General features: G+C 41.8%; 2 protein-coding genes across 6 annotated transcripts; one reads left to right on the top strand and one right to left on the bottom strand.

The window, feature by feature from the left end:
- Positions 1 to 2,005: 2,005 nt before the first annotated feature.
- On the top strand, positions 2,006 to 3,866 carry LOC147891055 (pentatricopeptide repeat-containing protein At4g18520, chloroplastic-like). 5 transcript variants are annotated; one of them, XM_087389767.1, is made up of 3 exons: positions 2,006 to 2,255; positions 2,365 to 2,534; positions 2,648 to 3,866. In XM_087389767.1, the coding sequence occupies exon 3, from the start codon at positions 3,155 to 3,157 to the stop codon at positions 3,743 to 3,745; it is 591 nt and encodes a 196-aa protein (XP_087245893.1). In that variant the 5' UTR covers positions 2,006 to 2,255; positions 2,365 to 2,534; positions 2,648 to 3,154; the 3' UTR covers positions 3,746 to 3,866. The 5 variants fall into 5 exon arrangements, with proteins under 5 accessions (XP_087245893.1, XP_087245894.1, XP_087245892.1 ...); XM_087389768.1 differs by having other exon boundaries at positions 2,006 to 2,167; positions 2,313 to 2,534; XM_087389766.1 differs by having other exon boundaries at positions 2,006 to 2,167; positions 2,330 to 2,534.
- A 6,812-nt stretch (positions 3,867 to 10,678) lies between these two features.
- LOC147891056 (uncharacterized) lies at positions 10,679 to 11,762 on the bottom strand. The gene is made up of 3 exons (XM_087389870.1): positions 11,583 to 11,762; positions 11,238 to 11,395; positions 10,679 to 11,126 (listed from the first exon to the last, which is right to left on the bottom strand). The coding sequence occupies exons 1-3, from the start codon at positions 11,673 to 11,675 to the stop codon at positions 11,033 to 11,035; spliced, it is 345 nt and encodes a 114-aa protein (XP_087245996.1). The 5' UTR covers positions 11,676 to 11,762; the 3' UTR covers positions 10,679 to 11,032.
- Positions 11,763 to 13,393: the final 1,631 nt, after the last annotated feature.

Genomic DNA, 13,393 nt, shown 5'->3' on the forward strand with positions numbered 1-13,393 from the left:
GAGCATCCGAGCGAAGGAAAAAAAAAGCTTCCAACTATGTAAAAATATGGCAAGAATGGATTGGAAGAAAACATAGTTTCACCTAGAGTATTATAGCAATGCCTATTTTATACACAAATCTTTATGTGAATCTTTGGGAATGGTAAGTAACATAATGGGATGGCTTTTGAAGAAACCCACATGTAGAGTAGACTTCTCTATGAAAATTCCCTTATGATCCTTCTTACAACTTTTAGTTAATAAGGGGTGACATTGAAAAACCTCTCTCAACCTATCTTCATGAAAGGGTTTCTCCAAAGAAAACTCATTGAAGTAAGGCATCACGGTAGTTTCGCCAGCGAAACCCCACAACACTTTTAAAAGTGATAACTTTCACATCCAATGTCCAAATATAGTCATTCAGCCACTCAAATTGATCAGAAAACGCCATTTGAGCACATCTATGGAGTTATCTTTTGGAAAATCTGGCATATATAGTATTGAATATTACATGTATTTTATGAGAGTGATATATAAGCCCAAGTTAATACTTATTTATAGTAATTTGAACATTTTTAGAAACATGTCCATAAATATCTTGTTATGCTATAAAAATACTAGAAAGATATTGTCATATGATATAAATGTGTTTAACAAGTAATATGTATAATATTATTACATCGAGAGTGATTATCAGGGATGTTTCTTAAAGGAATTATTTTTCAATACTTTTTTAAGGTAATAGCAGGGGTACAAAGGGATGTCTATGAATAAGGAAATTTATGTTATGTAAAAATGAATGAGTGACTAGTTTGTATATTTTTATGATAAAGGGATCTAGTTCTAGTGGGATATTGTATCCTATTCTTCTCATGTTTCCTAAAGAAATACAAATTTTTAAATCTCTTGAAAAACACTCTCAAATAAACTTGCTCATAGGTTTTTGCTCGTAAAATTGACGCATCCTCCTAGTCCATTCCCTCAGCCTCCCTAGATTTACTGCTGCAGCGCCTCCTCCTTGCCAAAGAATGGCTCCAATCAAGCCTCGGCCCTTGCTCTGAGACCCACTGTCATAGACTGAGGGGTTGCTAGTATGGGCACAATAGCAGGAAGGAGGGGAGCTCTTACATTTCGGTTCTAATGAGGCTTCTAGCTACATTGGACTATGCTAGTTAGTGCCTCTGAGGACGGGATGGGAGTGTGGGACATAAATCCTATGTAGGAGTTGCTTCAAGAGCGAGAAAAAAGGAGCCTTTTTTCATCATGTTGAGTCACTAGGGGGGCATCGAACGGGGAAGAAAGGCGAGGGAGAGGAATGGACAGAAGGGAGGAGGACCGAGAGGAAGAGGGAGGAGGGAGGCGGGAGCAGATGGATAGTAGGCAAGTAGGAGGGAGAGGAAGAAACAAGGAGCAGGAAGAGGAAAGCATGAGGGAGGGAGCGGGTGGGACTAATTAATCAAATTTTGAATGCTTTATTCAGAGGGGGGACACACTGTGCTTTCACCTTCCATGGTGCATGCAGAAACATAGGAGGAAGCATATTTGCTTGGGGTGTGTCTCTGTGTGTGTATGTTGGAGAGAGAGAGAGAGAGAGAGAGAGAGAGAGAGAGAGCTTCTTGGTGCATGGAATTGGAGCTCACATAGTCAAAACCCCTAAGGCGTAGTTTGGGCTAAGGTGTCGAGGGTTAAGAGCCCTTTCCCATGTTTCCCAACGTTGGCAAATGTGTGAGGCGGCCCTCGAATTCGCAGGCATAGCCAAGCCGTCGTCCCTATGTCTGCATAATCGGTCGCCATTGCAGAGTGACATTTGATCTTTTGGACATTTGCTAGTAACAAGGATGTGTTTCAGAAACTAGACGAAGCCCCGCAATGCCCGAGTGGAGAGGAACTGCAACAATGGAGCACATCATGGGGCTGCGTAAGGTTAGGGTTAGGGGAAAGGGCTAGGGTTAGGGCTTACGTGGAGGGGGTTAGGGTTTCAATAAATATGTCCAACGCGCGTACTTCTACTGCACTATTTCTGATACGAGCGGCTCTGTCTGTGTCTGCTTTTGTTGTGGCTGTAAGCTTCTTTATTTGCTGGTCGATGGCGCTTCTGATCGCCTTTGGCCCGTTCCCTAGAAGCAACAATGAGCTTCTCTGCCTCTAGCTATACCAGCGAGTCCTCTTGCTCGCCTGGCACGTTGAGGTAGTACATGCAATCTTCGTATTTGCTAAATATGATACGCCATTTGCTTAAGTGTTCGATAGTCAGCCAGGTTCTGAATAAAACAAAGGTAAAGCTAATTTTTCAAGCTACGGTACTGGACTCCCATCTAATTCTTGTTTGGAAGTTTTCGCATCACCACAGCTCCCGAACAATCTAATCGAATTATGGTTCCGAAGAATTCGCAAATGCTGGTCTCGCGGCGAGACATTTGACGCTAAGGCAGATCCAGATGCCCCTGGAGCGGGCTCTTTGCGAGAGCCATTAGGTCAATTGAAGTCGGGAACTGACAGACCTGAAGGCGAGTATAAATCGGAGGGACTGCAAGACGAGGTGCCCGCCGTGCCAGGTACTTTCAAACAATCGTTTGCAGTACAATTCATCGAAATCCCTTTTTTCTTTTCTTCGTTGTGCTTTACTTGCTGATATTTCAATTTTGTTTTGTTTCACTGGACTGTTAAGGGAGCGCGCAATGAGTGCTTTATATAGACGTAGAGAGGGGGGGTTTGTACTCTACTCTCACCAGCAAGCCCTAGTATCAGACCCGAACCCACACACCGACACAGCCATGGCTTTGTAGCACAGCAAGAGGCAAGAATAAAGCAAACATCCAGCAGCAGAGAAACGGGAATTACGCCAAGAACATGTAGCTACACAGCCCGAAGCTCAATCATCTCCACCCAATAATCCTGTGAAGTTTGGTTCATTCAAAGGCCACGCCACAGATTGTTCTTAGGCATATTTGGCACTTTTGTGGCCGTCAAGAGCGTCCCCTCCCTGTAAAAGGGACATGTGGGTGAATCCACCCTGCACTTGTCTTCTCGGGGGGAGGGGAGACCCCCGACAAAACTTTGACGTTTACAGGATACAACACGCTGGGGACATACACCCAGAAAAAGGAATTAGGCGACTATCCAAGCAGGCCGCCTTCAAAGCATATTAATAAACTCACTCTTCTGAAGCAATGCCATGATCCTGGGTTATACCAAGCAGGAAGGAGGTACACTGGCTCTGGAATTTTTTGCACGGATGCAACAGGAAGGTATCCTAGCTGATCAGCGAACCTTTGTCGGTGCATTGAAGGCTTGCAGTGGCATGGCAGCCCTGGAAGACGGAACAAAGACAAGATGCCTGGAGAAAGGTAGAGCCATCCACTCCCAAGTTTCAAAGAGTGATTTTGAATCAGATATATTTGTGGGAACCACTTTGGTGGATATGTATGCAAAGGTTGGCAGCATGAAGGAGGCACGTCGTGTCTTTGGAGAGCTACTATATCGTAATTTGGTGACATGGACTACTATGATCGTGGGGCATACTGAGCATGAAGAAAGTGAGGAGGCTATTAGACTGCATGCGCAAATGGAAGAGCAAGACTTGTCCGTGGACAGCAGGGCCTTCGTTGCCATCTTGAAAGCATGTGGCAACACAGCAGACCTGGAAACTGGAAAGCGACTACATTTTCAAATTAGCAGAGTTGGTGGTGAAAGTATTGCAATTGTGGCAAACAGTCTTATTGTAAATCTGCCACTTCCTATGAATCTAGATGGTAGTGTGATATAAAGGGAGGGAGATATAGTTGATTTAAAACCACAATGTCTACTTGTTTAAATCTAAGATAGGCCTTGTATACCCAAGCTATACATAGAGAAACAAGGACTTATATATCCATGATCTTTGATTAGATGGTATTTTTGTGTGCACGAATAGATTTATGATGGTTCATTAGAAGTCTATAAAATGATATTCCTTAGGGAATTAGGTAAGATTAGCCATTTAGTGTGCAAAAATGCATGTTATTGTCTTTATATAGTCTAGGCAATGAATCTAGATAGGACACCCTTATCTTGCAACCACTGATAGCTTAGACCATTAGCTACAAAGAGTGACATTAGTTATGCTATTTTCCTTTGGAACAAACATGAAATGTTTAAGTTGCTCAGCATCAAAGATGTTGTCCATTACAAGAAACACTAGGGCTTGTAATTAGACATACAAAGGAAGCAAATAGATGTAAAAAGCCTATGGGATTCAACAAGACACACAATAATAGAGATATAGATTAAGTCACAAGATCGTTACTATGGTGGAATCGTATCCATGATACACAATAGGGAGATTCACATCAAGTGAGAAGGCAGTGGAACTACTCATGCACAATAAGATGAGAGTATCTCCAAACAAGGACATTTGCAAGAAACAAATAGAATGTAAGCGATGTGTGAGCACACCATGCACATGCTTGTTGATGTAATATAGGTGATTTGCTTCATTAAATCTTTCCTATATTTTTTAGCAGATTTATCTAGCAACATTGTGCTTCTAATGTAAATGGATGTTCAATGTTTGTATAATGGTCTTTCTTTATTCAAGTAAGATTTTAGTTATCTTGGATATGCATTGTTTTGGGCTTGGACACACACACAAATAAAACATTCTTTTGCCAAAAAAACTCACCTCTTGGTTTAGATATCAAGCCGTTTGTCTTTGATGTCTAGTAGGATAGCTAGTTTAAGTTTCTTGCTAAACATAGTCTAGGTGACCCAAACAATTTAAAATTTCCAACTAGCTATCCAAATTTGTAAGCTTGCTAGAAAGTTGTATGAGTGTGTAGCTAGTTTAGGGCATGAGGCAGGGGAGGGGGGGAGGGAGTCTATTATCATCCACTAGCTATAGCCATCAGCTACTACGGACTGAGAGTCCATCATTGGCACTAATATATTCATGGTAGGTTTTTCTTGGGGGGGGGAGAGAGAGAGAGAGAGAGAGAGAGAGAGAGAGCTTTTAGAACACAACCAACCCGCTAGTCTAGACAAGGTAGCTAGTTAAGGCTACCTCCTTCTACCTTAGGTGACTAGAATAGATCAAAACAAACATCTAGTTACCTAGATTAGTTAGCTTTCTAGGTGGTTTAGCTAGGAATTGTACTAACAACTAGCTAGTCTATGGTACAAGCTATATAAGGCCATGGTTAGCATCGATGTTTGCCATGTTATGTGATCGTTTCTCTTCATTCAAGTCATATCAGGTTATCTTGGATATGTATCATTGTGGGTTATCTTGGATTGAGATATGTAATTAGAAAATTATGATTCATGTTTGTCTATATTCAACTCTAGAATCCTGGCAAGTAAGAAAGAACATCTAGCAAATTGCCATTTGAATCTAATGACTTCAGATTTGGATTTTTCCAAAAATAATCCTTGACATTGTAGCTTTTTGATTGGACATTGACTTGAGCTTTATCTTATGAAGATACTTTTTGTAGTTCTTCTCACCTTATTCCATCCTATTTCCTAAGTGACATTGTTGTGGGTTATCTTGCAGTGTTCTAGGTTATCTTGCATTTGAGATAAATAATTAGAAAATTATGGCCCATGTGTGCGTGTGCGTGAATCTCAAATAGTAGCGAACATTCGTTTGTCATAGGCATGGTTCATAGCAAACATTCAATTGTCATGGGCATAGTTCATATGGTTTTCTTACTGCACATTTGATCACTTGTTTCAAAAGAGTAACTCATCGCTAAGTATTTCATTTGGTTATTGTTACAATGTGCTAAGTAGTCTTTTAGACTTGTGATACAAGCCCTCATAAACAGGAAGGGAGGGGCCCCTTCCCTCATAAATAGAGGAATGTTCTCATTAAACACTCTCCTTTTTACCCCTTCTCAAGTTTCCATTAATCAATAAAATTTTCAACTCTTTACAATTACGGGCTTGATAGTTGTTATTGCTCCTTCTTTTTTCATCATTTATCCTCTTGTGGAATTGTGTGATATATAATGAAGCTCTAGATGCCTATAGTTATTCATGTTATACAAGTCTTTTCTAGTCTTTTTATGTGTTAATATTATTATTGACTTCGAAGCAATAACCTTTGTTAAGGGGACCTTGCTTACTAGGATAATCTTTAGGACTTAAAATATGTTATCAATTAGATTGTATTAGATAAGCTTAGCTCCTTCCCAAAAAGATTTTCAAGTGAGTAGCTATAAATGAAAATACCTCATGGTCTACAAGAAACATTAGGCCATTGATTGAGAAGAAACATTAGGACATTGATTGAGAGTCACCTTCCATATGGCAAGTATAATGTCAACATCATGTTAACAACACATGTTTGTGGATTGCTACTTATCCATTTAAATAGATCTCAATCATTCTTCCCCATAGATGAGGACAAAGCATACCCATGAAAAGAGTAGATGGCAATTGGCTACGGTGGTTGAGTGGGATCAATGGCTGGAGGTGTACCATTCACAAGCATGTAATGAGGAAACGAAGCAATATTAAGGTGTGTAGTGAAGGTTCTCGTGGTGGGCATGTGTTTGTGTTGCTTGGATTGTGATAGAACTTTAAAGCGTTGAGGTGAAGTTTTTAACACCATCGTGTAGAAGCTCGTCCCACCGCCCTTCCTTTCCCAATGCCATGCATTACATAGTATGCATACAATAGAAGTCGTAGTAGTAAAATGACAACTGGGTACTTCATAGTAGGGCTATCCTCATCAACTTAATGAGCATTTGAGTCAAAAATTGTAGGTAAGTTCTGAAGCTCTGAGAGAGCAGAAAAAGCAATATCAACCGGGAAGGCCGTACGACAAGGTACGCAGACCGTATGCACGGCCAGATGCACGAGTATATATGTACGCAGCGTTGGGTATCACGACCAGAGGCCGCCCAAGCCGGATTCCACCTGCTTTGAAGGCAGCACAGGCTGTCAATCTGTCTGGGTGGGTCTGCAGACTTCACCCAATATAATGGGTTCTAGGTATGCAGTGTGCACGGCAATCTGGTAGTTGTATTGTATTGTTTTGTTTTGTTCGCGTTAGTATGCATCGCCCGCCAGTCACTACAACACTTTGAAGAAAGGAGCATCAATGATCAAATACCATAAAAAAGGAGCATCAAATACTACTAAGGAGCATCAATGCTAGCAGAAAGGGGCATCCATGATGGTTGCCACATGAACAAACTTCCTTGACCCTTCCAAGCTATGGCGCATTTGTAGTGCCTCCCAAGTTGTCAACCAAGGGCTGGCTCACCTCTAGGCTGTTGACACGTAGTACCATTATCTCATTCTTCTTCTTTCCACCACAATCTCGACCTCACCATGTCGGCTAGCAATGATATTCACACATATTTCTAGTTTTTAAAGAAAAATAACCCTAGGCATTTTTTCATTCTAATCATGTGCCAATTATGTACCCATACTCATAATTCCAATAGTTAAGGGAATATAGTTGTGGAGAAATGGAAGACGGGAGAGTAGCGAAGTGGAAGGGAAAAGAGGGGGCGTTGACAAGTGGATGATTGACTACCATGAGGGATTGAAAAGGAAAAGACGACCAAGAGAGGGATTTATGAGGGGGAAAGCCCTCCTAGCGCATTAGTTCCTTGTATATCATTGGAGAAGGGCTTCCTCCCCTTTTCCACTAGATAATGAAGTGGTCGGTTATTATATCAAAAATTTTGTAGCATGGTGGTACGGTTTCCAACTTTGTATTCAAGTCCTCATAGGGCTTTTGCATTTTAAAGTGGGTGCAACCAGAGGTTGATTGAGGCCGCGACATCAAAAATCACATGGCCCATCAACAATTCAAGCTTATTTCATCAATCAAGTGAGTCCAAATATAGCTTAAGTCGGGCAAAAAAATTAATGGGTTTGTAACATAGCTTAATATAACAACCTATATGTAAATATTATGTTCTAATTCTAATTGTGCTTATAGTGTGTTATCTTCGACTGGAAGTGGGAGCTTGCCTCGTTATAATCTAGCCATGTTCCTTATTGCTAACTCTCTATTTGATATGAACAACAACATAAGTCAACCATATAGACTTTAGAAGGTGAGAAATGCATTTAACCATGGTGTGGGCAAGACTTTAGGGTTGTTATCTTATTTTCCAAGAGCTCCATCTTGTACATAAACCCTTCAAAAGGGCCATTGATGATGCTACCAATTTTATTGTTATTAATAATAAAAGCCAAATTTGATTACTCATTAGTTAAATTCTTGTAAAAAGTAGAATCATATGTACTTTATGGATGGTCATAAAGTTTTCCCATGGGGACATTTGCGTGACAATGCATAGTAATAGGGTAATACGAATGATAACATGATAATAATCTTCTTGTGTGATCTGAACAAGATTATAATCTTCTTTGTGCAATCTGAACACCACCCATTTTTTATTGTTAACATCTCAATATCATAAACCTCATGTGCTTAAAGATTTATATTTTGGTATGATTTAATACTTTCAAATATGACATCATATTTGTATAATAGCATGAAAGCTTTCAACAATGAAATCCATGATGCTCAAAAGTTGAGATAAACTAAAGATCCCCAACTCAAAACAATGTATAGAAAATACCGTGAGAATGTAGGTTTGGATTCTTTTGTTTTCAATCCTCTAAAAATATCTACTCAACATGTTGTCATCACTGAGTGTTCCTCAAAAAAGGTTACTCTTTTCAGTATTGTGTAAAAAATGTACTATATCCATGTATGCATAACTCATTTCTTATTAGAACACTCGATCGTTCACATCCCAATAAGGTGTGAAATTCCGATGGTGAATAGTGAGGCTTTTACCTACACCTAGGCTATGTATAGTTCTACAATTTTACCTCGTCTTTTGATCTTCGCATCATTGGGTTATCTTTGCCTACGTGTATTGTTTTGACCTCCAACAAGCAATAGAACTTGCAAAAAGAATCTAACTAGTTTTCTAGCTACTACATAAAGGCATCTTGAATATACCCTTCAAGCCCCAAGGTGTAAGACAATTGACATCAACCCTCTTTCTCTGATTCACGTCACGCTCACTTGCACACTTCTAGTTGCTTGCATTTAAACCAATCCATTGCTCGAAAAATTGTCACCACCTATTGACTTGCTCTCTAAACTAATTCTTGCCATGGAACCATCCTTTCTGCGGCCAATCGGCCACTAGGAGGGGGTGTCCAAACTGATGTAGGACCATTCCCTCCGTCGTTTCTTCATCAGCACCAGCAGCAGCCTACAACCCCCCCCAGACCCAGGAAGACACAGGGGCCAGCCGCCTTATGAGAGCAGATATGGAGTGGGAGAAGAGGATCAGCCTGCCTCTCTCCACCTCCGTCGTTACGAGGCCAGATTGGTTATCGAAAGGTCTTGATCCTATCAACCTCCACGAGTTCAAAGGACATCATCTCCACCAATGCAGCCAAGCGGGCTCGGCTTAGGCTTTTGCCCACAGACAGTGTGACGTTAAATAGAATATTCCTAGACGAAATTATTGAAAGCAGCATGGAGGCCAAGGCACCCATCTTCAGATGCGCACCCACACACAGGCAGCAAACATCATTTTGGAGCTCATTGGTGGCACTATCGGAAGAAAGGTCTGGATGTCACCAGTCCCAACCATTGATGCTAAGTTCATTCCTTGGCTTGAGGATGTTTCTCCTAAACCCTTGATGTCATGGGAGCCCTGATGCTTGAACTTGACCACATACAAGCACTGGCAATCGCCTATACTTTTTGGAACGAATGAAGCAAAATCTGCTGGCCTCGTCCACAATCGCAGGCTGCTGCTATGTGGCTGCGTGTGCTGTCTGCTTGGTCTCCTATAGGCTGCATAGCTGCGATGGGGCAGCCTGAGCTTGATGGAGGTGGAGGGAGACAAGCTGCTCCTCTTCTCCCACTCCCATGATCCATCTGCTCTCACAAGGCTGCTGGGTCCTCCTGGGTCTGCTGGAAAGTTGTTCTTTAGCGCTTCAAGTATGTTGACATGTATTGTCCGAGCAGCATTCTACTGCACCCAATGTGTTTGGTACAAACATATTGTCCGAGCAGCATTCTACTGCACCCAATGTGTTTGGTACAAACATACACATACTCCTTCCCCCTCACATGCATAAACCATACTGCATCTTTAAACAGAAAACAACTCTGACAAATTTTCCACTACATTTGATGGATTTCCTGAAAACTCTAATGTGTCAAGTAGGCATTGGCTCGTAAACAATTAAATCTCTTGGCAAAAGAGACAGATCTAGCCCAAACAGATGCAATCATCAGACTATTGATCACAGTCGACAGCTGATGTCATGGGAGCCCTGATGCTTGAACTTGACCACATACAAGCACTGGCAATTGCCTATACTTTTTGAAACGAATGAAGCAAAATCTGCTAGGGCTCAACCACCTCGGCCTCGTCCACAATCACAGGCTGCTGCTATGTGGCTGCGTATGCTGTCTGCTTGGTCTCCTATAGGCTGCATGGCTGCAATGGGGCAGCCTGAGCTTGATGGAGGTGGAGAGAGACAAGCTGCTCCTCTTCTCCCACTCCCATCTGCTCTCACAAGGCTGCTGGGTCCTCCTGGGTCTGCTGGAAAGTTGTTCTTTAGCGCTTCAAGTACGTTGACATGCAGGTTATTGTCCAAGCAGCATTCTACTGCACCCAATATGTTTGGTACAAACATACACATACTCCTTGCATTCACATGCATAAACCATACTGCACTTTAAACAGAAAACAACTCTGACAAATTTTCCACTACATTTGATGGATTTCCTGAAAACTCTAATGTGTCAAGTAGGCATTGGCTCGTAAACAATTAAATCTCTTGACAAAAGAGACAGCTCTAGCCCAAACAGATGCAATCATCAGACCATTGATCACAGTCGACAGCTGAAGTTCTTTCTCCAGCAAGCACCTGGCCTGGCTTTCACATCTGGGCGAAGAGCCACCTGCACAGGGACTTGGATTCGTAACAACTTCCTTGTGCCTGCGATGGAAGACCTTGCATAATGCAGTCTTGTCCAGTGCATCAATTCATCAAAACCACCTCCTCATCACTACATTGCTTTTTGCTTTTTATCAGCTGTTTCCATGAGATTCAAGTCTTTCATTTGCTGTTCCAAAGTAACCAACCCAGTCTGCGAAACGAACCTGCATCATAAACAGAAGCGACAACAAAAGAAAGACCAAAATTATATCGAGCTTAATATGAGTATGATCCGTTGACTTTGATAAACCTACAAAGCAGAGGAGAGGAGATACCAGCTGAGCAGCGCGAAGAGTATTACTGCCAGAACAATCAGCAAAATAACATGGGCAGGAAGTGCCAGGCTAGTTGATCCGAATGCCACAAGCAAGAGAGCAGCCAGAGACAAACCTAGCGCTAGCATTACAACCTGCAACACTGCCCAAGTCGGCGCCTGCCAATTCAGTCAAAAATGTACAAAACTCATGTGAGAAAAGGGTCTTACAGATTCAACTCTCAATCCGAGGTGCCAATTTCTTAGACGATCCAAAGGAGCAGGACGTGGAGCACGATTTCGATTCGAGGCAAGAAAGGAGAACAGGAGAAGAAGAGGGAAAGCCACAAAAGTGAGGCTAACTAACATTAACGCCAGGAGCAAGAGCCCCGAGGAGCAAAGCTTGAGCTGTGTCTACGCGCTCCGTCGTTGGAGGGGCTGCCTGTGAATCGGTCGCCATAGCCAACGATTCTCTGTGACACTCTTCCTCTTCTTTAGAAGTTGAGAGTATTTCTTTCAACGACAGAATTCTCCACCCAAGAGTAATGCTTGACTCTATTGGCACTTTCGATTTCGATCAACCCAAAAAGAAAACAAAAAAGAGTCTCCAAATCAACCCAAAAAAAAACAAAAAAGAGTCTCCATTAATGCTTGGAGCTGATTGGCTAGTCCATTTTTTACTTGGCTAGTTTGCCACTTTTCGCCAGTACTAGGCTTGTCCCAAATTGACTAGCCGAGCATTAACTATGCATGGCGTTTCGCTCTTGAAGCCTGCCCAAGACTCTGCACTTAACGCCTTAAAACTTGGCAAGTTTGGTCTACATCCAATTGGATTGGCTTGTGAACAACATGGGGCCTTGATCTGTGGGAGATACCATGCCGCCCATGGTGTATTGAATACATTTGAGTCGTGGGTTAGATGTGGGCAGGCACCCTTGCCTATCCATGATGATCCATGGGCATGCCCACAATAGGGTACTCTGTAAGAGCCTGTTCATGTGAGTGGCTTGGTTTGGAAACCAAAATCTGCAGTTTTGCGATCCACAAGTTCACCTGGAGCAATTTGGAAGATCTTGGTTGAAAGCCACAAAATAACTGGTTGCCCAACGGACCCCTCCTTCCAAGTAGGGGCTCATGAAAAAACTAAGCTGGACTGTTTCTAGGCATTTGTGGGGCTCACACATCATGCGCAAAGTCTGAAAGCGTACGCCCAGTTTCAAAAAATTGGCTAGTGCATGAATGAAATCCAATTTGTAACCTGGTTTTTGGCTGGCAAATCTGGTTTAAAACCAAGTGTCAATCCAAGGCCTCTACATGACCAAGCTCTAAACACCTTAAGAGCTCGGTTCACACTCAGCAAGGCCATTTTGGGATTCTGGGGTAGTCTGTAAGCACCTTAAGATTGTTAAAGGCTTGGTTCACACTCAGCAAGTCCATTTTGAGGTTTTCCCTAATACTTGTTTCCTTTGCAACAACGAAAAAGGACATTATGCTAAAATTACCTGGAGGAAGCTACATGCACTAACATAGGCCTTGTGTATGGAAGGTATTGAATTTGTGGTGCTTATTGTAAATTCATGATTTTGGGTAGATGGCTTTGCTTGAGAAAGTTATTTTCATGGGATTCATTCTTGGATCTTAAACAAATGATAATAAAATACTCCATGATTTAGAGATCATGAATTTTAATAAAATGCACTTTGTTGTGTGTGTGTGTGTGTACGCATTCCACACACACAAAAAAGTGTGTACGTGTACGCATACACGCGCGCATGTGTTGTGAAGAAGATGATCTTGTCAGGGAATTGGACTCTAAGGGTCAGCAAGACCCTGAGGCTATGGTAGAGGCTTGATGCCTCCTTTTCTTTCTCAGGTTTATTTATTCCTTGTACATATTTTCATGTGTGCTTCTCTTAAATGTGTTTCTTACAATATACAAGGCCTCTGCAACCCAAATAAATGGAGGCTCCTTTAGCACTATGTAAATACAACTCATCCAAATGTTGTGTGTTTGCAAGAGCATAATCAGCATTCTTTTGCTGGCCAACATGGGTTTTTTTCAGGATATGATATATTCTATGCAGGCTCTGATCAATTCTCTGGGGTGTGCATTTTAGCCAGACATGATTTGCAGCCATGTGTAGCATATAATGATCTTTGTGGCGGATGGATGATTAT

Source organism: Dipteris shenzhenensis, chromosome 18, assembly GCF_047967505.1.
Source record: "Dipteris shenzhenensis isolate YYH24624 ecotype China chromosome 18, Dip_SZ_1.0, whole genome shotgun sequence".
NCBI classification, from domain to species: domain Eukaryota; kingdom Viridiplantae; phylum Streptophyta; class Polypodiopsida; order Gleicheniales; family Dipteridaceae; genus Dipteris; species Dipteris shenzhenensis.